The 27,538-nt window shown below is 35.4% G+C and overlaps 1 protein-coding gene across 6 annotated transcripts in view; it reads left to right on the top strand.

Moving 5' to 3' along the window:
• SLCO1C1 (solute carrier organic anion transporter family member 1C1) overlaps nucleotides 1–27,083 on the top strand; it is a 57,022-nt gene extending 29,939 nt beyond the window's left edge. For 2 of the 6 annotated variants that reach the window (XM_007194816.2, XM_057556808.1), the window contains 10 exons: nucleotides 683–829; nucleotides 2,392–2,490; nucleotides 4,353–4,598; nucleotides 5,613–5,777; nucleotides 11,105–11,300; nucleotides 14,594–14,759; nucleotides 17,011–17,195; nucleotides 18,762–18,826; nucleotides 24,446–24,563; nucleotides 26,094–27,083. In XM_007194816.2, the coding sequence (XP_007194878.2) occupies nucleotides 683–829; nucleotides 2,392–2,490; nucleotides 4,353–4,598; nucleotides 5,613–5,777; nucleotides 11,105–11,300; nucleotides 14,594–14,759; nucleotides 17,011–17,195; nucleotides 18,762–18,826; nucleotides 24,446–24,563; nucleotides 26,094–26,316 (1,610 nt within the window). In that variant the 3' untranslated portion in view covers nucleotides 26,317–27,083. Of the gene's footprint in view, nucleotides 1–682; nucleotides 830–2,391; nucleotides 2,491–4,352; nucleotides 4,599–5,612; nucleotides 5,778–11,104; nucleotides 11,301–14,593; nucleotides 14,760–17,010; nucleotides 17,196–18,761; nucleotides 18,827–24,445; nucleotides 24,611–26,093 lie in introns of those variants that run through there. The other 4 variants (XM_057556806.1, XM_057556807.1, XM_007194815.3 and 1 more) reach the window with 4 other exon arrangements.
• The last annotated feature ends 455 nt before the right edge of the window (nucleotides 27,084–27,538 follow it).

Genomic DNA, 27,538 nt, shown 5'->3' with positions numbered 1-27,538 from the left:
ATATGGGAGTAATTATTCTACTTCACATGTTCATATTAAGACATGACTTTTATGAAAGCATTTTTAAATTGTTAGCTTTGGATTTCCCTCTAAAAATACTGTCAAAAGGTTCTTTTTGTTGGAATAGTTATACAACTAAGGTATATAAGGTTTTAAATTTTTATATGAATTTGTTTCTGAAACGTGAGCCCTTAACATGGCCATTCACTATCAAACAGTTATAACTGTAGGCAATGCTGTTCAAATTTGAAGTATCACCCATATAAAATTTTGAATTTCAGATAAAACTTGTTCAGCAATAAAATTACAAGTGACTTCTGTTGCAAAATAGAAAAGTTTGAAGGTTAAGGTGAGAAAAGCCTTCTTCAAATTTTTGTATTTTGTCCCAGACAGGATATTGAATGTTATTGGAGTGTAGGAATTCAAAGAATTCATTCTAAATATGAAATAAAAAGAAAGAAAATAAGAAATAAGGGGACAGGAACAAGAAACAATAGATTTCCTTGGTCTCTGGGGGATTTACACTGCCTAAAATATCTTGCTCAAACTCCTATCAACTTAGATTTATGGCAAATTTCACTTCTGCATTCTAATGCAACTTTAGGACAACTTGTAGATATGCAGAATAAATGTTTAACTTCGATAGTGATCGAATTTCAACCTCATTTGCTTTCCTTTCAAGAATGTGAAATTGATGCCAGCTCCTCCATGTGGGCTTATGTCTTCCTGGGGAACCTTCTTCGTGGCATTGGAGAAACTCCCATTCAGCCTCTGGGCATCGCCTACCTTGATGATTTTGCTAATGAGGACAATGCGGCTTTCTATATTGGTAATGCCCACCTCATTCATCTTCTTGGGATACAGGGTACCTGGTTTTCTCAGCTTCATTCTCAACTAAATAGGGTGTGGAAGGTTTTACACTTCATATCGAACTCCTTTATTCAGTTCACATTTTTCTGAAGTCCACACTGAGGATTTGGATAGCGAAGAAACTTCAGTTAGAAGGACCTATTGCATTAGGGAAAGAATATCAGATTAAAAGAAAATATCTGTGAGCTCAACTGCTGTGATATATGACTTGTGCAAGTATCTTCATGGATACAGAAGAAGGACAAGAGCAAGGCCTGAGCCAACCGTATGTCTGGACAGACCCCAGCAGATAAACCAGCAGCTAAAATCACAATACCCAAAAGATAGCAAACTCCAAAGGTAAACGAATGGAAGCAGCATTTATGGAGTGCCTCTTATGTCTCGGAAGCTAAATTTGTTCTGTTTCATGCATTAGTCTTGATTTTGGGGGTTCTGACCTTTTGAGAGTCTCACCCTCAGAGACAGAAGGACAAGATTTAAATTCATTGAGGGGGCTGTAGGTAGGTCCATGGTATAGTTCTGCCCTGGCTACTCACACAGAACTCCAGAGGTCTCTGATGATATCCAAGCATGCTGTAGTTAAAAACAGGGCACCAGTTCTAATGGAAAACTGCAGCATAGATTAGGACCTAGAATTGGAACAGAAGCTCCATGGCACATGCTAGGCAATTACTTTGGGGACCAGAGGAAAGATTGCGACCAAGAGATGCACACAGGTGTCAGGGTGTTCCTGTCCGGTCCAGGAGCTCAGAGCTTGCTCACTCTCCTTTGCCCTCTCTTCTATTCTGAAAAGGATCTGGTAACTGCTATTTATTCCTCCAGTTAATTTAAATCACTCTCCCAGGGATATGTGCATAAGCTCAGTGATGAAACGAAAGGCAGATGGGAGATATTTTGCAAGGAAGACCAATCTTCCTGGTTACTAGAAATGGTGTCATTTGGGAGATCTGCTCCCCCTACCTGTGAAAGCTGCCCAGGTGCGTCCTGAGCGTTCCAGAGGACACCTCTCCCCTCTCCCAAGTCTAGCTCCTTTGCTGGCTGCATAGTTACTGCACTTGCAGATGGTCCCACCAGAAGCTCTGAATGCAAGCACATTTCATTAACGTGGAAGAAATCAATTTTAATGTCAAAACAAGTTTTATGCTTAACTGACCATAAAAGGTTTTTGAAAGATTGTCAAAATAGTATAATTCTGATTTTTATCACTAGGGGGAATCTAATCCTAGGGAGGAAAATTTGCTCCATTTGGGGAAATTAACTTCTTCAGAGTCTTAGTGTTATTTTCTTACTAAGAGATAATTAATGCCTTAAAAATGTTCATTCTTCTTCCAACACTGAGGAGGACTTAGTTCCGATTCAATGAGGTTGAAAAATTGACAAATCAAGCACACTTAAGGGAAGAGTTGAGGAAACATTTTCAGTGACTAACCGGATCTTATGCACATCTCTTGTTTAAAAATTAATTTACAAGAGCAAAGAAATTGCATTTTTTTTTTTTTTTTTTTTTTTTTTTTGGTGCAGGGTGTGTGCAGACGGTTGCAATTATAGGACCAATCTTTGGCTTCCTGTTAGGCTCATTATGTGCCAAACTGTATGTTGACGTTGGCTTTGTAAATCTAGGTAAGGGAGTTTATTTCTATTTATTCATTTACTTTGTTTAGTTACTGTAATTTTTTAATAGGAATAGTACAGAAAATATCAAATTGCCTTTTTATAAAATGACAGGATGGTAGTCTTTCATAAAATGGAAATAATCCATGGAAAACTTATTCCTGATACAATCATCACACATGATTGTATGTGTATGGAATATGAAAAATAGGTGGTGATTAGAACCGGATGACCCATAGTTTGTTATTCGGATGTATCAGTTTCCACTTCTGGTTTCCCAGTTCAAAGGCATTCCAGCTTAGTTAAGACTAACAGCTGTGACTACTTGTTGGCTCTTGTTGGTTTCAGGTGAATCAACATTTACTGCAGTCACATCAATTGATAACATATTTCTGGACTTGTCAGAAAGGCCAAAGATTGAAAGTCTTCTGGCAACTAAAATTTCCTTAGTTAATGTACAAGTCTTTTTTAGTAGAAGGCATATTCTAGTGAGACTAAATTTCCTTCTGGGCGAATGCTTGTGGAGGAAATAAATGGAGGCCTCATCTTTCCATAGTTATTAATTTGTTTCTTTCCTTATATAAGATGTAGTCCCTTGACATAGATAAAATTCATCTGGTTTTTTTAAAGACACCCTAGAAGGCAGTTAAAAAACAAGAAAACAAGTTTCATTTTTATAAATTCTGGAATTGCATTGTCATTAGTGTGTATTATAAATGATTACTGTGTGTCAAAAAAGAATGCAAAACTCTTGGGCTAGTTGTCCTATTTTAATCAAATAAACTGGAATATGCATTCCAAAAATTTTATATATTCATTTATTCATTATTACTACCAAATTTATTTCACATCTACTCTATCTCAAGTGATGTTCTACCACAGTGAACAAAATATGGGGCTGGCCAAAAAGTTCGCTCGGCTTTTTCTGTGCGAAGTTATGGAAAAACCAGAGCGAACTTTTTGGCCAACCCAATAGTTGCGTTCCTTTACTTCATGAAGTTTAAAATCTGGTCGTGGAGACTGATATAGATAAGAAAGTGTTGGTGTGATGAGTGGTACAGAGAAATATTGTGAAAGGGAAGAAATGCACATGCAGTGGTAAACTAGTTAAAACACTGTAGTGAGTATAACGTAGTACCAATTGAGCCTAGTTGTCAAAGGATTCTCATAGAATGTTGTAGAGGTAGAGTATAATAATATGTTTCATAGGTTCTTATATAGAAAAAAAAACTTGATTTGGTTAAAAAACTTTGTCAATGCTTACCTTTGTCAAATAAGAAATATTATCAAAAATAAAATTTTATGATGATTAGATATTGATGTTTTAATTACATATACAAATCTTGCTTTGAACCTAGAATAGCTCTGAAGTATTCTCAATCATCATTTAATAAATAACATTCTGAGTGGCTCAGACTAGATTTGGGCCAGAGGGCATAGGGCATAACTTTTTCTTCCAGTAAAGTCTTAGACAAACATTCAATATGTAAATCAGATGAAAGTGGTACTCATGTGGGGTAGCTGGCAGAAGGTTTTAAGCCCTCATAATTCTTTCTCACATGTTGATTTTTTCCTGTCATGGGTCCAGACAGAAGCCCAGAGCAGAGTGAGACCCCTTCCAGTATGTAGACTCTATACTTTTAATCAAAGAAACAAAAGGAGAAATATTCATGCTCTGAAAACACCCTCTTTCCTTCAAAAAGCAAGATAACAATAATGTTCAGATTAGAAAAGGTTATCATGTATGAATTATTAGGTATTTTTATGATGTGATAGAGGTAACGTTTGGATTTTTTTTTTTTTAAAAAGAGGACTCTTCAACACACTATCTTTGCTGTATATGCTCTTTGGCCACCCTCCCTCTTTTTCAGATCATATAACCATCACCCCAAAGGATCCACAATGGGTGGGTGCCTGGTGGCTTGGTTATCTAATAGCAGGAAGCATAAGTCTTCTGGCAGCTGTGCCTTTCTGGTATTTACCAAAGAGTCTACCAAGACCCCGGCATAGAGAGGATTCCAATTCCTCCTCTGAGAAATCTAAGTTTATTATGGATGATCACACGGACTACCAAACACCTCTTGGAGAAAAAGCAAAAATCATGGAAATGGCAAGAGGTGAGCCAGATTCTCCTTGATTTTGAAACACTTTCCATTTTCCTGTTGAAACTTTATAGGCGATCTATAAATAATACCCCTCTCTCCACTTCATGTGTTCAGAAAAAACAGAAACTGTACAGGAAGCAGAAATGAAGATTATTAAAAAGTCAGCTTTATTACTGGAAAACTGATTGAAGAACTTGACCCAAAGTCTTGGTAACCTTCTTTGCTGCTGTCCCCACCTTTACACCTCCTCAGTGTAGACGTTGCAACTGCCCCTCCCTGGGAGGGTTGTTTCACATTCACCTGGGTGGACGGAAAAGAGTGAATCTTCAGGGCTTGTGGCCTTTTAACAGATGACATCCACCCACTTGAAAATGTGCACCAGTGCACGTGTCCCACTAGTGATCAAAGGAGTGAGTGTAGCATGGGGCCAAAGGTCAGACGTGTTCTAGTGAATTCCCCCCACGTGGAAATGGGTGGCTATGAGAAAGATTGGTCCCCCTCAACTGGCCCAGCAATACTGACATTTATAGAAAATCTTCACATTTCTGTTTGGCTGCGTAAAAGAAGAAGGGAGAATACCAAAGCTCATTTCTAACAATAATTAACTGGAGATAACTTTCATATTCCCTTCTCTGCACCCATGACCCAAGTTGGAAGGAGAGAGACCAGAAAACTCAAGTTCTTAATGTCCTGTCCATGACTCCCAGCTCAGTGGTGAGGGACTATTCTTATCCCTCGTGTCTTCTACCCACATCAGAGGAATCTGTTCCTGACTGACACTCTAATTTATAATTTAGATTTTATGCCTGTAGAAGTGAGTGCCTATGTCTGGATCTGAGCCTGGCCGGAACTCAGCCTTGACTTGTGCCAATGGCTTAATATCTAGAGTGCGTGTGTGTACCATGCTATAAATGTTCCTCAGAACCATGACAATGACACTCAGCCTCTAAGCCCTGATGCCATGGCTGTATCTTCTGCCAAGTGTGACACTGTCTTTAATTACTCCATGCTATTTTTGTCTCACAGATTTTCTGCCATCACTGAAGAGTCTTTTTGGAAATCCAGTGTACTTCTTATATTTGTGTGCAAGCACCGTTCAGTTCAATTCCTTATTTGGCATGGTCACTTATAAACCAAAGTACATTGAGCAACAGTATGGGCAATCATCCTCTAAGGCCAACTTTGTTATTGGTATGCTTCTCTGTCCTTCCTGCTTTCCAATAGGCAATATCAGCTGTGTCTTGTTAATCCTTAGTAACTTTAGAGAAATTGTTCCAATATTTAGACTGAAGGTAATTTATGGCATTTCAAAAAGTAAGCGAAAAAATCTAGCAGAGTAAAATATTTAGTCTGTGGTACGACTTTGTAGCAAAAATTGTTTAGAACTATGTGTGAATGACCACGAGAATACCACATAGACCAAATATGCATCTTATTAGGAGATTGTTAGTACTGGATATTTGTCTTTCAAGTGTAGCTGAAACCTCATAACAGTGGCCATTTTACCTGAACAGTTTCTAGGACTACAAAAGGTAAGTATTCAGACAGGTTAAAAGGTGTGCATTGCAAAGCAAAGTTTGTGTTTGCTCAGAGTTGAAAGACTTCTCTGATTCCTGGCATTTGGGTTATTTAAAAGGACTGTGTTTCTAGCACAGCAGGACAGCCAATAAGAGACATATTCAAGGGCAAAAAAAAAAAAAAAAATGAGAAGATGAATGAAGAAGAACCAGAACCTCCAAATATAAAACCACCATCCTATAAGCAATTGGATACTTTAAAACCTGGATTAGCTCCTTTAGTCCACAAAGGTGTTATTTAATGCTACTGTTTCAAAGTATAAAACATATTCTATTCCTTTGGACATGTTCCTTTATGATAGGAGACTCCAATGGCTTAAAATCATTTCTTCTTCATAAAATATTTTAAAACTTGCTCTATTCATCTATCTCTGAAAGAGATCAGGGTGGGGGTGTGTGTGAGGAAACAGCTGAGCATATTTTGGGATGTATAAATTTCTTATAATAATCCTGGATAATGGGCACTTAGCAGATGCAATTCTAATTGACTCTTTGAACTGCTGTCCTTCCCCTAAATTCTAAATGTGAAGGCTATAATCATTGTTGAATTTTACTTTCAACATTAATTGATTCAAATTAATTTAATTTTATTATTTAATGGTTGACCTGAAGAAATATTGATATTTTAGGGCTTTTTTTTAAACCCCACACCCCATCCATGCCAATCAAAGCTTTGTACTGACTTTAAGAAGACTAGAAGAGGAATGAAATTTTGACATTCTTTTTATTTTAACATTTCTTTTGTGTTTAGAGACATAACTTATAAGCAACAGTTAGGTCTACAGACCTTAAATGTATAGCTCAGCAGGATAAATGTTTACATGTATATATCTGTGTGGTGATCATTATCTAGAACACGTAGCACAATTCAGTTCCCCAGAAGGCTCCCTCAAAACTTCTTCTACCCAATGTTCTTCTCCAAGTTAATAACTATTCTGAACTCCAGCATTATTGATCAGTCTTGCCTGTTTTTGAACTTTATATAAATGGAATAAGTTATGTACTCTTCTGTATCTAGCTTTTTTCAATGGAAGTGAAATCTACAAGATTCATTCATGTTATTGCATGTAGTGGTGGTTTGTTCTTCTCATTGTTGTGTAATATCCCATTACATAAATATACCACAGTTTGTTTGTTTTCTTTTTTTTTTTTTTCTTTTTGTTTGTTTTCTTGTTGATGGACATTCGGGTTGTTTACTGCTTTGGGCTATCATAAGTAACACTGCGTGAACAGTCCACACGTATTTTGGTAGGCAGATTCACTCATTTGTCTTGGCTATATCCTGGAGTAGAACTGCTGGATCATAGGGAATATGTTTCGATCTGGCAGATATTGCCAAAACATTTCAAAAAAGAGTCGTGCAAATGCTTACTCCCATTAGAAGTGTAAGAATGCTCCAATTGCTCCATATCCTTCTAATGTTTGGTATTGTCAGTCTTTTTCATTGTAACCATTCTTATGGGGTGTGATGGTATCTTATTGTGACTTAATTTGCATTTATCTGTTGACTAACTATGTTGAGCATTTTTTCCCAGGCTTTTGGCCATTTCGTTATCTTTTGTTAATTCTGTTTGAGTCGTTTGCCCATTTTAATTGGATTGTCAATCTTTTTCTTATTGGTTTGTAGGCGTACTGTATTTTTTCTTGATACAAGTTCTTTATTGAATATATGTTTTGCAAACATTTTCTCATAGACTTCAATTTGCCTTTTCACTCTTCTTAATTTTAATCATGTCCAATTTTAATCTTTTCCTCTTTCATTAGTGCCATTTTGAGCCTGTTTTAAGAAATCTTTGTCAAACCCCAAGGTTATGAAAATGTTTTCTTAATATTGTTCCTAGTAGATTGTTTTAACTTTTACATTTAGGTTATAATCCATTTCAAAGTATTTTTTTCAAAGTATTTTCACATCATACAAAGTATTTTTGTGTTATGTGAAGGAGGTCAAGATTCATTTATCAAAATGAAGAGACCATCTTCTCCCCATGAATTGTAGTGAAGAACATACCTTTAAGTATATGTTTATTTCTTATTATTCAACATGTACATAACACTTAGAGATTTGGGGGCCTTTGATTTTGCTCCCAAAATGATGAATAAGAATGATGAATAAGTTCTTTAAAATTTTCTAGTTGAAAAGTTCATTTCATAAAGGAAAATTAAGGGCCTTTGCGGGGGGAAGTTACTTAGAAAAGAAATGAAATTACATGTAATCTCATTCCTTTATTAAGTAGATAATAAATGAAATATGTTTTGCCTGTAAAATTATCTTTAAGAGTAATTAGCACAGATGAAAGAATGTGGGATTCTGAGAGATTCAATGGCCTGCCCAATATCATGCATATGTATCTTACATACATACATACATACATGATATAGCCAGGAATAAAATTATTTCCCCTGAGCTTCTGAGTTGTATTTCCTCACTGGGCATAATTATTTTTGGAAAACTGTCAGGAAGAATCTGATTAATAATTACCTTTTGAATTGTGGCTGATTGATTTCTTTTAATCCATGACCCCACTCTGTATACTGAAATGGACTCTGAGATCCGAACAAACTCATCATCAGAATTTTTTGAGCCATCTATCAAAGGTTGCCTGGAACTCTAATTCCTCATAGTTTCTGGCATATCTATAGATAATTCAAGTACTTTTGTGAGAGCTAAGTAAAAATGTTTAGTAATTCCACGTCATTATTACTAGGATACTTTCCTGAGTGCATTGTAATTTTACATTATTAAGTATGGGATACAGCAGAATAAGGGAAGTAGGTAAATTATTCAACATCCCTAACACTTGTTTTGATTTTCTGTAGAATGGTGAAAAGAAATGCATCACTGGGTTAAAATAAAGATGAAAAAAGACATATAAAATGGATTGTAAATGCACATAGCTCTCATTCAACAAATATGTTTTCTCCCTTTCTTCGCTTTTCTTTCCTACCCCTCTCTCTTTTCTCCTTCAGCTTTTTTCTTTGGATTATGGGAGAATGACCCTTTCTGTAATAAAATATGGGAAAGGCACAGAAAAGACACATTTCCCTTCTACTCTCAGAGAAAGCATTTGATATGACATGGAGGAAAGAATAAACAGAAATTTCCCTAAAGTGTTCAAGGGCCGACTGATCCAATGAAAATTTATTTTACTGTACATGTTTTTATATGTTGGTCACATTCTTTCTAAAGTTTAGAAATAGCATTTTCTTGTGTTAATTAACTTTGCAAATAAAACGAAAGAAAAATAAACAACAGAAATTTTTCAAAGTCAGGGACTAGAAAGTATGAGATTAAATTTTTTTTTTTTTTTTAAGGGTATGGGCTTTTAAGAAATTTCCATTCCAATTTCTACTGAAAGAAATTTGATTAGACAGCTGAACCTTTCATTTAGGCTTTTCCTATCACTATGAAGTCATGATCTTTCCTTTTCCTTCTTAATACACAGATTGCAATTATTTATTTTTGCTTAATTTCTTGAAATTTTTTGATTAAATAAGATAGGAAGTAGTTGACAAGATACATCAACACTGACTATCATTGACAATGATTATCATTCTCAATTTTTGGAGATGTTACACAGACAAATAAGGAAAAATTAAGAGAATTGTTTGTGAAAATATGATCATAAGAGAAAGCATTATTATTTTTGTGGCTAAGCTAGCATAGGAAATTTAGAATTATATTATGATCTGTTCTAGAATCAAGTAAAGTTACATTAAAAATCTGTGAGGTGATGGAAAACTATCTTAATTTGTGAAGGGAAAAAAACCCTCTTATTATGCCCAAGAAGGATGGCTAATTTTACTTCTTTGTCTGCACCCAACTGGTTATATGAATATGTAAATTTTTCTTGCATTTCTTTCTCTCTGTAAAATAAAAATCTTAATACTTATTTCTTCTAACATTAGAGTAATATTGTGAGGGTCCATGATATAACCAGGACTTTTACTTCACTGGGAAAAAAGCTTTAAAAACATCCTAAAGTACTATTATTACTATAACTCATTACTGTTTCATCCTAATGGCTAAGGTTTTCATGCACCTGGGAAATCAAAGTTTCCAGCTTATATCGTAATTCTGCTGAGCATCTCGAAACAGTTTACACAGTCCTCATAACTCTTGTTTGGGATAGTAACAAAGAATAGGGTCTTTAACTTGAACAAGTGTGCTGAAATATTAATAGTAATTAATAATACTAAAATATATAATAATAAACTAGCTTGTAGCTTTCCTGATATTTGGATAAACATAAATATTAAATTCAAGAGAAATCATATAAAATAAACTGAAACAAATTGTAGTTGCTAGGATAAATTACAGCTAATATTTCCAGTTGGAATATTTAGATGATAAACATTTAATTGGGCTGGCCAAAAAGTTTGTTCGGTTACTGAATACGTTGTTCAATAAAGTTCTTGGTGAAAATGAAAAATGTCTTATTTTTACTTTAAACTGAATGAACTTTTTGACCAACACAGTAAGAGCAACACATTTTACGGTGTGAGTGGAAAAAGTGTGCAATGAAGAAATCAATGTGTTATTTCTACCTCATTAAATGACTCAAAAATACCTAAGATGAAAGAAAAGAAGCTTTGGGAGGCAAGAAGCACATCTCATATGCTGTTCAGGAACTTCGCCATCACGCTGGCCCTTCATGGACAGCTTATAGATCCTAGGGAACTTGAAAGGGAGAATCACGTTGACAGTATATTTGAAATGTGCTACTAATCTTTTTTGAAATCATGTTATAATTTAGTCATCTTGAAATAGGAGAGTAACGATTAACTAATTATTAAATATTTCTATATTTCTATAACTTAAATTAACCAAGTAGTTAATAATAAGTCAGAAACTATTGTATAATTTTGTATAATCCCTTAGAACGTTTGTGTGAGTGTACTCATAGTTCTTTTAGAGATTCACAAAATTTTCTTTTTCCTCAGGGCTCATCAATATACCTGCAGTGGCCTTTGGAATATTCTCTGGGGGGATAGTCATGAAAAAATTCAGAATCAGTGTGTGTGGAGCTGCAAAGCTCTACTTGGGATCATCTGTCCTTGGGTACCTCCTATTCCTTTCCCTTTTTGCGCTGGGCTGTGAAAATTCTGATGTGGCAGGACTAACAGTCTCCTACCAAGGGTATGTTCACTCATTAAGTAATCTGAGGAGATTGCCTTGTTTAATCAAGTTATTGATAGAGTTTCAAAATAATTTAATTTTTAAGCATTGTAACTAAGAAAAGAAGTTAATGTTTTATTATGGGATAGTGGATATTATGGAATAGTGGACAATGCTTATGACATGTAAGCTGTTATTGTCAACAAAATCTGTCATTTCCTTTGAATTTGAATGTGTTAGAGAAATATAAAGAATGCTAAATCCACATCTTACTTTAGGGCAGCAACCTGATAGTGGAAAATACAGACCTTGAATTTTGCCTCTGCCCATTCTTAGTGAAGTGACATTGTATGAGTTATTTAACGTAGCCTCAATTTTTGCATTTTAAAAATAGAAATAATAACTGCCTTTTAAGGTTTTGTAAGGTGAGATGATACACATGAAAGTGATTAGTACTTACCTGGCACAAGATAGATGTCCCACTCATGGAAACAACTGTATTTTTTTTCTTTGAACACCTAGATAACTGGAATGGTCTCTGTGCCATGCTTTATAGTCTCTGTTACTCAAATCAAGGGAAATTTCAGGAGAAAATGGCTATCCCTCAAGCCAGTGACCCACATTCCAGCTCTCTTTAGCTCTTTGCAGCTGATCACAAGAATATTTACTGATATTTTCAGACTTATGCCATCCTGCCTGGGGTGGGTGATTAGTTTCCAGAGTCTAAAGGCTGGGTTTTAAAACTACTTCACCCTTCCCCTTCAAGAGTCCTTGCTATCACTCTACCCTGAACCTGAGTTCCCAGAGGCAGTTCTCTTCATCCTTCCATCTATCTATACATTATTTGTTTAAAAAAAAAATTATTGAGCTGCTACTAGTTGCCAGGCCAGCCTCCCTGATTGTATCTGCCTGACTGCCTAAAATTCCGCCTGTGGTTCAAAGGCCAACACTCCTGACATTATGTTCTGTTTTCTGATGGTTCAGTTGCTTCTTGCTCGCTGCTTGCTCTCCAGCTTCCTTCCACATTTATCTATCTGTCTTGTGTTCATGTTCCATCATCTTCATTATTCTGGTTTCCCCTGCTGTTAAGTGAACATCAATTATACTTTTGCCATCTAAAATGTTCAGGAAAATTAATGAATGCAAAGTTCATATATCGTTGCTTCTAGGAGTTATCACAGCAACAGTTAGACTTAATGGAGTATAGTGTTGCCTTGGTAACAGTGAGCAATGTAGATTAAGAATGTTAGTTGTATCTGCAAGAAGATTCTGGAGTGAGTAGAAGCCCTGTGCCATCTTTTACTATCCCTAAGATTTTCATGGTGGATGGACAGTGGTAAAGTACTTTATATTTTGCAATTTAGAAAACACCTTAGTTTTATTATCTCACTTCTACCTTCAGATGCCCTTATGAAGTTTTTTTACCCTCGTTTAAAGGGAACTGAGATTAGAAAGGTCAAGTAACTTCCTCAAAGTATAATGTTGTTTCTATGACATTATGCTATCTTTAAGCAAAAGCAAATATGTAAGTAGACAACAGAAAAATTTTGAGATTTACATTAAAAGTATACTCAAGGGGCTTCCCTGGTGGCACAGTGGTTGAGAATCTGCCTGCTAGTGCAGGGGACACGGGTTCGAGCCCTAGGCTGGGAGGATCCCACATGCTGCGGAGCAACTAGGCCCGTGAGCCACAACTACTGAGCCTGCGCGTCTGGAGCCTGTGCTCTGCAACAAGAGAGGCCACGATAGTGAGAGGCCCGCGCACCGCAATGAAGAGTGGCCCCCGCTTGCCGCAACTAGAGACAGCCCTAGCACAGAAATGAAGACCCAACAAAGCAATCAATCAATCAATCAATCAATCTTTAAAAAAAAAAAGTATACTCAAATGATAATAAAAGATTAAATATTTTTAAACAAAACAATTATTCATTGAGTACTAGCCACTGAAAGCAGTTCACCTCAAAAGACTATAACTATATTGCAATAATGCTATCATTGTTTAAAACTCCTCTTTTGAAATTGCTTTCCATGTCTTTTTAGAATATTCTCAACAGTGGCAAAGATTTAACCTTTAAGAGCAGCTTTGTTATTGGAAGGAGCCAAAGAAAAGGCAACATCACTGGGGAAATCTCTCCCCTCCCAACATGGCTATTTTGAAAGAAAAATCTCATTTGAGCATAAACATTCTGGCATATTTGATAAAACTCATAATTAAAAATTTAAATAACTCTACTGTCAACACATCTTACATAAAACATATATGCAATTAATTTCTGCTTCAAGATTGCCCTAAGTGATAAATTTAATGTACCTTCAGTAATATAAAAGAATTGGCTTTATAAAATAAACGTGCTCTCCAGGGGTTATCCAGAGTTTCTTTGTTCCACAAGGCTGTTTTGATTCTGGACATTACAGGAACACTATAGATAAGCTTTAGATATGATAGTGGAAGAAATTTTTCTTCTGCAATGATGAGAATAAGTCTGATGCAAGATAAAAATGCAGAATCCAGAGGCCTGGAAGGGTTCTAATTCTGGGTTTGTCACTAACAAACGTGAATTTGAGCAAATTATCTGCCTACTTTGGACCTGACTTTCCTGATTTGCCCAATGAGAAGTTGGCCTAGATCACACCCACAGTTCTTTCAGCTCTAACCTTCTAAAATCTCAGTCCTACAGTGTCCATAGTGGCCTGATTCTAGGCTTTCAAAGACACATTTATACTTTCAGATACTACAACACAGTCTCAGTTAAAACTTAATGCCTTAGAAAAGAGAATAAGATGACATATTCCTGGATGACTTCTTAGAAGGCCTAGTTAAATACCCTTTCATTCTGCTAGAAGACAGCTCAAAGGTCTTTTGTTTTTACATTTGAAGTGACAAAATCCATAGTAGTTCTATGAGATGGAATATTATATAAGTTTGTTATTATATTGATATATAATAAGAGTAATGTCATAAATTGCTCTTAAGGTTTACTTTACTTTTCTATCTTGTTAGTCATTTTCATACATCACTGCATAGAAAAATATTAGAAGATTCTAGAGTCAGTAGATGTTAGTAAAAGCCATCAGCCAAGGACTGGATATCATGTGAAGTTGTAAACCTAGAAAGATAACTTTCAAGAGAAAGCTATTTAATAGTGGATTCACATTTAATGATCAGAAGCTGGCATTTCTGATGACAATTGTGTTCCCCCAAAGCAAACGTTGTTGGCAGTGCCATTTATATCACCCAAGAACATTGATTTTTGAAAGTATTAGGGTGCTGCCTACTAAGAGGTAATATTTTATACCATTACATTTCTTTTCAGAACCAAACCTGTCTCTTATCATGAACGAGCTCTCTTTTCAGATTGCAACTCAAGATGCAAATGTTCAGAGACAAAATGGGAACCCATGTGTGGTGCAAACGGAATTACATATGCATCGGCTTGTCTTGCTGGTTGTCAAACCTCCACCGGGAGTGGAAAGACTACTGTAAGACATCTTCTCTAAAGTGTGTGCCCACAGGCCTGCGACAATGCTTAACTATACAATCCTATGGGGGCTCAGGGACCAACCTAGGAGCAGACCACACTGGTCGAATCCCTGGCTTTGACTCTGCCCTTGTTCTTCTGTGTGGAGACAGGAAATATAAGCATCGCTAGTAGAACTAGAGTTGTTGGAAGAATTAGCGTCAGAATTACAATCATGAAATAGGCTGGAGGAACTTTGTAATTATATAATCTACTTCTCTCATTTTGCTTATAAGGAATGTTAGCTTCAAATGAGAAAGTCTCAGTCACAAGATCATATAATAACATCTGCATTGGGATCCATCTCTCCTGACCCTTGGTCCTTGCAGGATTTAGAGGACAGGGCAAATAGAGGCCAGTATTAGGAAGTCTAGCCCAAAAGGTCTAGACCCAGGGGTCAGGGATCCAATTGTGAGGAGGTTGATGGTTCTAGGACAGCTCTGCCCGAGATATCAAGCCAATGTGCGTAATGATTAAAAGAGTAGGTGCCTGGAATGGATGGTTCCTGTAGGGTGTAAGAGGAAGATGAGGTTGGAACTATAGGTAGGAAACCAGTTGTGCAGAGTACTATGTACTTCAATCATTAATAGACTCATCCCTTTAATCACACCTTTACATCCCTGTCCCAAACAGGGGCTCTTCCTTACACTCGTTGTGTATATGGCACGGTGATTGGATGGCTTTATGCTTGTGGCTGATGAAATCTGCCTGTATTTGACAGCCCTAGAGGGCTGAAAATTAAACCACACATATATTTACGTATTTTTATCAACTACATAAGAGTGCTTAGGCAAACACTTCTGTAGACAAATTCATCCTTGTTGATTTTCTCTCTGTTTATTGTTACTTTTGACATTTTATTCAGAGCAGAAAGGATTGGTCTCTAGCAACAGTGATATAAGACCACCCACCCATCTGAAATCTGAGTTTTCACCTTCCCTTCCTTTTCTTCCTTCTTTCCTTTCCTCCCACTAAGCCCGATCTTTGGCCACTACTCTTTGGCCCAAACTGCTTGAAGGTTTTTCTTTCCTTTTTCTCTTTTACTTTGGATTTACTTTTTTTTTTTAATTGATGTACAGTTATTTACAATGTTGTGTTCATTACTGCTGTATAGCAAGGTGATTCAGTTATATATATATATACACTCTTTTTTTAAAAAATATTCTTTTCCTTTATTGTTTATCATAAGATATTGAATATAGTTCTCTGTGCTATACAGTAGGACCTTGTTGTTTATCCATTCTATATTATAATAGCTTATATGTGCTAACCCCAACCTCCCACTCCATCCCTCCCCTAAACCCTTCCCCCTTGGCAACCACCAGTCTGTTCTCTATGTCCGTGATTCTATTTCTGCTTCATAGATAGGTTCATTTGTGTCATATTTTGGTTCCACATATAAGTGATATCATATGGCATTTCTCTTTCTCTTTCTGACTTACTTCACTTAATATGATAATCTCTAGTTGCACTGGAAGATTTTTCTTAACCAGAGTTTCCATTTATTGAAAACACTGCATGCCAGAGACCTGAAGTGTGTGTGCTGGCCATGTAACTCCCTAGAAGAATTGCCCAGCAGAGAAAATAGGAAGGCCGTGAGGCCTAGGTAGACTCACCATGTTTGAGGGTTGGCCAAGGCCCCATAGGCACCCATGTGTGTGGCTGAATTAGAGGGAGAGGAGGAAGATCATTCGGCGATGAGATCAGAGTGGGATTCAGGAGCTGCATCATGGATAGTGTGGAAGCCACTATGAGGATTTGGGATTTTATCCAAGTACAATGAGAAGTCATTGGAAGGTTGAGAATAGTGATGCAATCTGACTGCTATTTTTAAAGGCTCACTTGGGTTATTGTGGAAAAGAGAGTAGAAACATATTGAGCATTGAGAGACCACTGCGATAATCAAAGCAAGAAAAATGGTGGCTTAGACTTAGAAGTGGTAGAGAAGAACATAAGGTACTGTTGGATTTGGTGGGATTTGCTTGGAGATGGTTCTATATGTTCAATAGTTTGTAGACCATCTGCTCTTTGGATAATGAAATGTTGTCTCTCTAGATTTTGCTTTGCTTGATATATTCTAACACAGAAAAATAAAAATTTCCCCATTGTTTATGTAATAAATGTATACTATAAATTCTTTTAAAATAAATACTTGTCTTTAATTTTATACACAAGTTACCTCAATAATTGGATTTTTCCCTATTGTGTTACAGATATTTAATAACTGCACCTGTGTGGGAATTGCCACCTCAAAATCAGGAAATTCCTCAGGCATGGTGGGCAGATGTCAAAAAGATAACGGATGTCCCAAAATGTTTCTGTATTTCCTTGTAATTTCAGTCATCACGTCCTATACTTTGTCTCTAGGCGGGATACCTGGATACATATTGCTTCTGAGGTGAACACTGATTCTCCCTGCCCCAATTTTAATATGACATACTGTGATCATCTACAGCAGTGATTTCAAACTCTGCTCTGTGGAATCATTATGATTCCTTACAGCTCTCTTAGGAAACTTGTTCTACTTTTATGCTTTTCCCACTTTAGGTTTTTATATAGATAATGTGGTTGAATAGAAGTTTTTCTATTATAATTTATGCTTGAACATTTTTTATTGGCTCTCCTATCCTAGATCTCGATAAAATATATAAGTAAATTCATATTTTAAAATATTAGTTTTGTAACAAGTATTTTCAGTGATAAAATTTTCCTCCTCATTGAATTAGTGTTGCAAGTAGTACTGTTAAACAACTGATCGAAATCACCTAAAGATATTACAAATTTCGATAAAATTGTTAAATATGAAAAGTCAAATTTTATTGTAAATCAATCTTTTATGAGATGGATTAGGTGATTTTGAAATTAATTCATATATCAAAGGATGAATATTAAGTTTTTCTAAAATGAAACTAATCAAAATATTGTTTATAGCTTTAATTTCCCACAACTTATATTATAGAAATTGATTAGGAAAGATCTACAGAAGATAGGATCTAACATCCACAAATCTGTTTTTGTAAAAGGGTTTAAGGAGAACATGAGATATTGATGCTTTCAAATGGAAACATGGGTTTGATGGGAAAGCACTGCCCCAGAATTCTCAGACCAGGATCATTCTTCATGGGTACCTATTTCTCCAACATTTGCTTACCTTGTGCCAAGTAGTCACCTGGGCCAAGTGAATAAACAGGCCAATAGAGGAAGAATTTTCCTCACCACCAGTCCCTCAAATGAACCACACTTTATTTTGATGTCAGAAGGAAATGTCATTTGCTTCAAGGAGAAGAGTTGTAATGTTTGACTCTTTTAAAGCAGAGACTAAATATTATACACATGAAGAACTTACTACCATGATTAACACTCAGTAGTTATTATATATCCTCATGATTATTACATTTAAAATCTATACGCCAATCCATCAGTTAAAGTTATACAGTCACATTAAGGATGGTCTTGTTATTTTAGATACTCTTGTACTTGACTGGTAAATTCAGGCCCCCACTATTTAGCAAAAACACTAAGCATGTCACAATGATTCTGATTCAACTTGAGTCAATAGGGTCCTGTGCTTTTAGACCAAAACCCACAAAAACTAGTTATAGGTTATTAATCCTTTACTGTGCCTCAAATTCTTATAATTTCTTAGAATTTTTTTCCCTGTGAGTCCTTGTTATTTTACTGATTAAATTTGATTTTACTTTACCCAACGCCATTTGAATATGTCATGTAAGAGTGATTTACCTTTTAGAAATATTAACTATAAATTCCTCGATACACTGCATATAATGGAACAAGGTTTTTACATAATTTGCTTTCCCTATGCTAGAATACTAGTGGGTTCTCCATAAACGCTACTTGAATCCTAACATCATTTCATGTGTGTTCAGTAGATTATCACTGACATTACTATTTGCTTTAATGTACTATTATATTTTTTGTCATAATGCTTTTGTTGATTTTTTAGGTGCATTAAGCCACAACTTAAGTCTTTTGCCCTGGGTATCTACACCTTAGCAGTAAGAGTTCTTGGTAAGTATAATCTATGCTTTAATTATGGTAGCCATTACAAGTGTATTTTGAATAATTTTCTAAATATTTTACAGAATTATGTCACATAACTAAATGATGTCAGTAGTAGATTCCTGTTCTTTTAATCTTCTTCTTTCCTTCATATCTTTCTTCCCTTCCTCTTTTCATTGACTACTGTCTTCCTTTTTTTCAGAAATATTGAGAACCAATGCTATACCCATGATAAAGTGATCTTATAAGAGTAATGACATTTTTTTTTTTTTTTTTACTTCTTTCCGGATAGTCTACTGATGACCCCAGAAGGTTGATTATTTTTTTCCCCTTTATTTATTTATTTATTTATTTATGGCTGTGTTGTGTCTTCGTTTCTGTGCGAGGGCTTTCTCTAGTTGCGGCAAGTGGGGGCCACTCTTCATCGCGGTGCGCAGGCCTCTCTTGTTGCGGAGCACAGGCTCCAGACGCGCAGGCTCAGTAATTGTGGCTCACGGGCCTAGTTGCTCTGCGGCATGTGGGATCTTCCCAGACCAGGGCTCGAACCCGTGTCCCCTGCATTGGCAGGCAGATTCTCAACCACTGCGCCACCAGGGAAGCCCCAGAGTAATGACATTTTTAAACAATCTTGTCTCTTCTAGCATGGGTCTAGTGTCAAAAAATCCATTGCTGTTATAAAAGAGCCCTCTGAGAGGAAAGCAAAAATTTAATCAGTAAGAAAAACTGAAGTCTAAATATAATTTTTTAAGTTATTAGATGGAAGGAATTCTTTTGAGCTACTCTCAATGCTAGGATATATCATTGGCAGAAAGATCATTCAAACAATCAAAGCAGTGTGGATTTGAATTCACAATTTGTTAAATGTAATACGAATGGTTTCTTCTGACTACCAGATTTTTCAATATTCATTAGTTAAAACCCATAAAAAACAGAGTGATTAAGTTAGATAGGTTTTTGTCCTTAAAGAGTTTATATTCTAAAGAAGATAGTAAAAACCACTGTAAATGTTCCTCTGTAACTTGACAGAGAGGAACTACCTGGAAGAAAAACAAGTTCAGAGCTTTAAATAAATGTGGTTTACATAAATCTTGACATAAAAATGGATATATGTGAAGATAGAATATAATCCTGATAAAATTGGGAAAACAAGAAAAATGGAGGTTTATGCCATCATGGCTGGCTCTAATTCTACAATATAAAAACAGAGATTATCTAGAAAAAAGGCTATTGAGCCTAAAGTACATCCCTGGCTGTAATAAGTCTATCTACCACCCTTTGAGAACATAGATATAACCTACAGTGTGAAAAAGATCTCAAGTAAAAGAAATAATTCATAAAGTTGATTCCATAAAAATGAAAATATAATCAACACTGTATGAGACCATTTATATGTGGAATCTAAAAAATACAGCAACCTAGTGAATATAACCCAAAAAAAGCAGACTCACAGATATAGAGAACAAACTAGTGGTTACCAGTGGTTGTGGGGCAATATAGGGGTGAGGGAGTGGTAGATACAAACTACCGGGTATAAGATAGGCTCAAGGATATATTATACAACATGGGGAACATAGCCAATATTTTATAAATGGAAAGTAACCTTCAAAATTGTATAAAAAATAAAAAATATATATACTTGAAAATGACAAAAATATCATAAAGCAAATGACAAACTACATACAATTTTTTTCAATTTATATAACAGACAGGTGGCTAATATCCCTATTATAAGGAGAACACCTAAGTCCTGAGAACAAAAAGATCAACACTCTAAGAGAAAATGGGGTAAAAGATATAAACAACCATTTCATGGAAAAATAAGTATAAATACCTCTTAATATATAAAAAGATAGTCAAGGACCCTCATAATAAGAGGAGTACAAATTAAAACTACACTGATACTAATTCTTACTTATCAGATAGGCAAATTACCAAATGTTGTTTGTCATGTATTACAATACAAATAGAAAATCGATACATTTATACACTGCTGGTGTGAAAATTATACTATTTCTGGAGAGGGATATTTGGCAATAACTAACAAAATTACATATAGACTTATCTTTTGACCTAGCAATCCCACTTCTAGGAATTGATGTCAAAAATGTGCTCGCAAAAGTATGAAGTAAGTCTAATCTTATGGATGTTCAATCACTGTGGCATTAGTTATAATAGTAAAAGACTACAAGCAGTCTAAATGTACATCAGTATGAGACTGGTTAAATAAACTATAATAAACCCACATAATGGAATACTATGCAGCTGTATGGGCAAATGGGGAAAATCTCTCTCTAATGTTACCAAGTATATTAGTCAGTACTGGCTGTCATAACAAAACATCCTGGACTGAGGGGCTTAAACAACAGGAAGTTATTTTCTCATAGTTCTGAAAGCTGTAAAGTCCAAGATCAATGTGCCAATAGGGTTGGTATCTGGTGAGACCTCTCTTCCTGATTTGCAGATGGCCATTTTCCCACAGTTCATTCCCTGGATCTTTTCTCAGTGCACAGAGAGAGAGAGAGAGAGACTTTTGGTGTCTCTTCCTCTTCTTATAAGGACACCATTCCTATCAGATTGGGGCCCCACCCTTATGACCTCATTTAACCTTAATTATCTTCTTAATTACTTTTTCCACATACAATCACATTGTGGGTTAGGGCTACAACATATGAATTTTGGAGGGACACAATTCATATCAGGTGATCTCCAGGATATGCTTTTAAGCGAAAGAAAGCAAAATGTGGAACAATGTATATAGTATGATGCATTTGGTGTAAGTATAGAAAGGTGGAAATATTATACACACACACAGAGGTATTTGCTCTTGTTAACAAAAAGAAACAATGGAAGCATAAACTAAAAACTAATACTAATTTTTAAAAAACTTTACCTGTTAGGGAAGAAAGGAAAAAGGGGAGAGAGAACAGGATGGAAATGAGACTTTGTAAATGTAACTGTTGTATAATTTGAAAGCATGCAAAAATTTTATATAATTTAAAATAATTAAATTAACAGAACCAAAGAAATTCTTAAAACAAACCAAAACTAACTCTATATTATATGGGTGACATAACCATACAGAAAAAAAACTTTAAACTACATGGAAAGTAGAATTATTACCAAATCCCCATTGCTTCAGTACATTTTATGGTCTTGTCATTAATACTAACTTTGGCATTGTTATGTTAAAACTATTGTATATTTTAAGATTAAAGTAAATAAGATATTATGTTAATATCATTAGGAATCAATATTTTCAGCATAATAGAAAAGTGATAAAAGCATAAAATAAAAAATTTAAGTAAAACTCATTCTTAATTTAAACTTAAAATGTTAATATGAACTTATATAGCTTCATTTTAAAATAATGTGTATCTTATAACTCTGTCTCCTGAAAAATCTAGAATCTATTTAACCCAGGAGAAACGAGCACCCATAGCAATGAATCTGTGCTATCTAAATATCATTCCTCAATAAAGAAACCACAGCACCTTGGAGAACTGACCAAGGTCTAGGGTAGAAAATGCACAAGATGATTGTGGGACAACTTTTGTGCCAGAAAGTGAGAAAGCTATCAAAGGGATATGTCAAAAGGACACAGGACCAATTTGAGGAGCTTGGCCTAAGGTGAGATAATTTGAAAATAAAATATGTAATATAAACAATATTATTATATTAATTAATATATAACATAACTAATCATTATAATATCTGCCGTGTCTTGAAATACATTGAATATATAAAAAGATGTAAATCTGTAATGATACCTAAATAATTTTGGAGAATACTAGGGCACCAATTCATTATTTTTGAAACTGATAAATGGAAAGAATTGAGCATTTATCCTGCCTTCCTTCTATGAACTATATTTCGAAGTAATCAAATAAACAGTCATGAAGGAAAATTCTCTTTTATAGAAAAATCCTAAATAATTTTACACAAGGAATAATATAATTTTTAACGATCTGTTTTGCAACCTCCTCAATATTTGCTGAAAACTATAGGTGAAAATGGATGAAAAACTTCATAATGGAGGGCATAGCCTGAGTCTCAGATCCATTTTAACATTACAAAGAGTGGCAAGTAGACAGCATGTGATTTCTGCCAGAACACACAGAACCACCTGTGCCTTGTTCCTGCCTGAGTCTATGCAGGAGCTAACTACCAGGTTATTGGAAAAATGAAGGATAGGAGAACAAAGTAAATGACGTCGTGAAGAAGCAATCAGTCAAATCTGGACTGTGGCATATTCTATAGGACAAATGTCTTTCTTCAAAAATCATTAGTATGAAAAAAAAAGTTGGGGAAAAAGCTGATATAAAGAGCCATCAACTAAAATTTTTTAAATAGATCTTTATTAGAGTATAATTGCTTCACAATACTGTGTTAGTTTCTGTTGCAGGACAAAGCGAATCAGCCGTATGCATACACATGTGCCCATATCCCCTCCCTTTTGAGCCTCCCTCCCATCCTCCCTATCCCACCCCTCTAGGTCATCTCAAAGCACAGAGCTGATCTCCCTGTGCTATGCTGCTGCTTCCCACCAGCCAACTATTTTACATTCGGTAGTGTACATATGTCCATGCTACTCTCACTTCGCCCCAGCTTCTCCCTCCCAACCCATGTCAAGTCCATTCTTTATGTCTACCTCTTTATTCCTGCCTACCTGGTTTGAATCCTGATTAGAATGAGCCAACTCTAAAACAATGCTTTGAAGACATTCAGAAAAGTTTGAATATGGGTTTTTGATAGGATTAAAGAAATTATAAAATGTGTCATGTGTTAAATGGCAGAGTGATATATTTTTTAAAAATGTCAGAGATGTGTTCTGAAATACATATAAGGAGAATGATGTGATATCTGAGGTATCTCTTAAAATATTAAAAAAAATAGTTTCTGGATGCACGTTGGGTTGTGGGACTGGAGAGAGATAACACAGGAGTGGCAAAATATTGATATTAATAATTGTTAAAGTTAGTGATGGTACATGAGGTTGTATTACATCATCCTCTCTAATTCTGTGAATGTTTGAATTTGCCATTATGAAAATTTTAAAACATACAAAAGATGGCAAGCATTTGAATCTTGAGGAACATCTTCACGTTATTAAGAGCAATGTAAAGTTAGTTATCACCTAAATGTTTTTCAGTGGCAAATAATCTATTTAGATGGACAATGTATATAAAGAGAATTTTTATTTAAGATACCAAATAATCTAAACTGACTGTTAGATATCTTTATCTATGTGATCTTGCTTACAGGATTTTATACAAAATAGGGTCAGTTAGCTCTTTTTTGAATCTGGAATTCTTCTCATCCTGGTACAGAAAGGGAAAGACCCTTGCAAATATTTTCCTTTGTAAATGTACATTTTCCTTACAAAAAGGAAACTTATGCTGTGTCTTTGGAGCTTCTCCTATGACTTCTGTTTCTCAAAATTGTCAGCTCAAAATAATCTTTATACCAGAGGCATATTTTGGGGTGACACATTCTGGTTTTCTACAGATGCCCTGTCATCTCCAAAGCAGTGAATTTTGGACTGACTGTGGTTTCCGAGAATCATTAATTATAAGCTAACCAAAAAGATACGCGTATATTTTTAGTAGCAATTATTTGTTTTTCTCACAGCAGGAATCCCAGCTCCCGTATATTTTGGAGTTTTGATTGATACTTCATGCCTCAAATGGGGATTTAAAAGATGTGGAAGTAGAGGATCCTGCAGATTATATGATTCAAATGCTTTTAGGTACCGTATCAAATTCATTCCCACATCTCACGGCTACCACATCCCAGGTTTGCACAATGCAATTGGCACTAATAATCCTCATGTAGTCTCATTGCTTGTAAGGAAAAGGAGAAGTCTAATCAAGAAGTTTGTTCTGTTTTATAGAATAATTCTATTATTATCTGATTATTTGGCTAGATCTTTCGTTTTCCCCCCATTCTTAATCTTGACTCCCATTTTAAATGAGTAATCATTTTTTAAAAATATGACATAAGATTTCAGAATAGAGTAGAATTTTCAAAGTTTGTGCACACAAGTGAGTTAATTCCCTGAAACTCAGAAGCATTTAAATCTAGGTCACATTTGGGGTTTAATTCTATTCTTTTTCAAACTGAGCCAAACTGTCCCATTTACGTCAGATATAATCCCTCTGGGCAAGAGTTGGATTTGGCTGTAAATCTGTCCGGCTTTTATTGCCAAACTGATGTTCAATTATTCCAGTACTTGAAATGCATAAAAGTAAAAGGTTTTCTCTGTGTGTGTGAGTGTGTATGGGGTTGAGGGCATGGTTTTTTTCACTATGGTATCATTCAGTTCAATTCATCAAACATTTAGTTTCCTTATTGCTTAAAGCAATACTTCAATGGCTTAAAAGCAAGAAGGATTTTTTTTTTTTTCAATTTACAAGCTGAGTATTCTCTAGAGAAATAAACTTGGTGCTGAACTGTGTAAGTTGGAAGCTGGATGTGAATTTAGCCGACCATCTCAAATAAATTTGCTTGACTTAATAGGCTTTGATGTTATGTGAGAAATTTATTTTGGTCTTTGAAAGGGACCTGATCTATGAGGAGAATTGGCACTTTCTTCACATTTACTAAGGCTGTATTTTAGTGCAAAGACAATGTAATTCAAGCAGAGACTATGAGTGCACATACAAGGTAACCAGCATGAATCATTTAACCTGTCCTTTCAAACCTTTGTGTCTTATAATCTAATGTAGAACTAAAGGCTACTCATGGAAGAAATGGATTGAAACCTCTGGTTTGTTCTTAAGTCAGTCTACTCTACTGAGGGCTCTGATTTCCCCTTAATGTTCCTTCTTGCAGTTTTTCCGTAGAAGTGAATTTGGGCAAGCTTCGAGGGAAGGGTAACCACATAATTTATCATGCAAACCTGGATACTTTTGAGAGTGAAAGGGGGCACTATTAAAAACTACACTGGGACAACACTAGCATAATCTGGGACTGTTCTGGGCAAACAGGGATATAGTTACCTGGTCTAAGGAAATAATTTACAGAGAGGATGGGACGGATTATATAATTATCAGTGACTGAAAATGATGGTACTACTAAAATTGCTTTATATTAGCTTACTGCCTTCAATAGTCTGTCAAGTGTTCATAGAAAGGTCTTTTATAGCCACTGAATCTGCATTCTTAAAACCATCCTCATGATAGTTTTATTGATATTGATATTTTTGGATGATATTATTACATTTTATTTAAAGTTGGATAGTTGCAATAATTAAGATGGACATTCTCTCTTCTTCTAGACACATGTATCTGGGACTAACCATGATCCTTGGCACCATGTCCATTTTCCTAAGTACTGCAGTACTTTTCACTTTAAAGAAAAAGTATGTTTCAAAACACAGAAGCTTCAAAACCAAGAGAGAAAGAACAATGGTGTCTACAAGAATCAGGAAGGAAAACTGTACGACGAGTGATCATTTGCTACAACCCAGCTATTGGCCAGGCAAAGAAACGCAGCTTTAGACAAATGATGACTTGAAGCCATGTTTTCCAATTTCTGGAAATTCTGCAAACAAATTTTAATCAAAAGGGTTTTAAATGTGTAAATTCTTTCTCCTTTCAAAAAGATGTCTACTTTGTTTTTGATCCTAAGTATTAGATAATGTACCTGATAATATAATTAATCATGTTACAGAAGGTGTAGATGGTAAAGTTAATCTTAAATATTTTAATTTATAAACAAATTCCTTATATTATTTACTCATTCTGCTTAATTTTGCCTGTTCCCATTGATATATTAGCTGTACTCCTAACAGAACAATTGTCGCTGTAGTTTAATGGCTATGTTTAAAGTAATTTCTAAACTGAGATACTTGCCTAGGATAAGAGAATACTTTAAAAAAATTAAACGACATCTTGGTCTCCTTCAAATACACCTTAATGATGATGTTAGGATGGAGTCAGAACATGTAGAGGAAGATTTCGTTTTAAGCTCCTTCTTTCTTTTGAAATACAATAATTGATATAGAAATGTATATTTGCAAATGATCTTGGAGGATTCGAATTTTGAATTACTAACTCTTCTACCATTACTAACTCTTCTGCATGTATTTTATGTGTGAGATTTTTAAGTGACCATAGTTGTAAAGTAATAAAATTAATATTAATATGCTTTCCTGTCTTTCTATGAATTCAATGGAGTAAAAAATATTGTTAAATACTGCCCATATTTTAATGTATATAAGCAGCTCCAGACTTATGATTGTGATGTGGTCCTAAAATATATTTGAAAGTGAATTTCTGAAAGTCAACAATAAACTTAGATGTTATAACAGGAACACAGAGTGATGGGGTGAGTGATGGTGTGGTCCCTTTTGGTGCTCTTCCTGGCATCTGTCACAAGGCTTCTGGGCAGGGTGTTGCCACTGGTACAGTCTGCCAGATAGCTCTCTGTTTCTCTGTAACTGAAAAAGCCATGCCAGGCATTTCCTGTTCACTGGCTTCCTGGTCCTGCTCTCACTGGAACTAGTAGATTCAGCAGTCCACCATCTTTCATCTTCAGCTCTACCGTGTGTTATGTCTTTCTTCCTCTACCACTGCTGCACCCTAGAAGGGGCCTGACCTTCCCAAGAAAAGCAAACTTAGGTAGATCCACCCCTCCCCTGCAGTGGAATCTTGGAATCATGCCACAATTCTTAGCAGCCTTTAGAACACACAAACAGGGCACTCCCAACAAGGAGTCTCT

The sequence above is a fragment of the Balaenoptera acutorostrata genome, chromosome 11 (genome assembly GCF_949987535.1).
Source record: "Balaenoptera acutorostrata chromosome 11, mBalAcu1.1, whole genome shotgun sequence".
Taxonomy (NCBI): Eukaryota; Metazoa; Chordata; class Mammalia; order Artiodactyla; family Balaenopteridae; genus Balaenoptera; species Balaenoptera acutorostrata.
The sequence above is the reverse complement of the archived record's forward strand: the minus strand, read 5'-3'. Positions and strand labels throughout refer to the sequence as shown.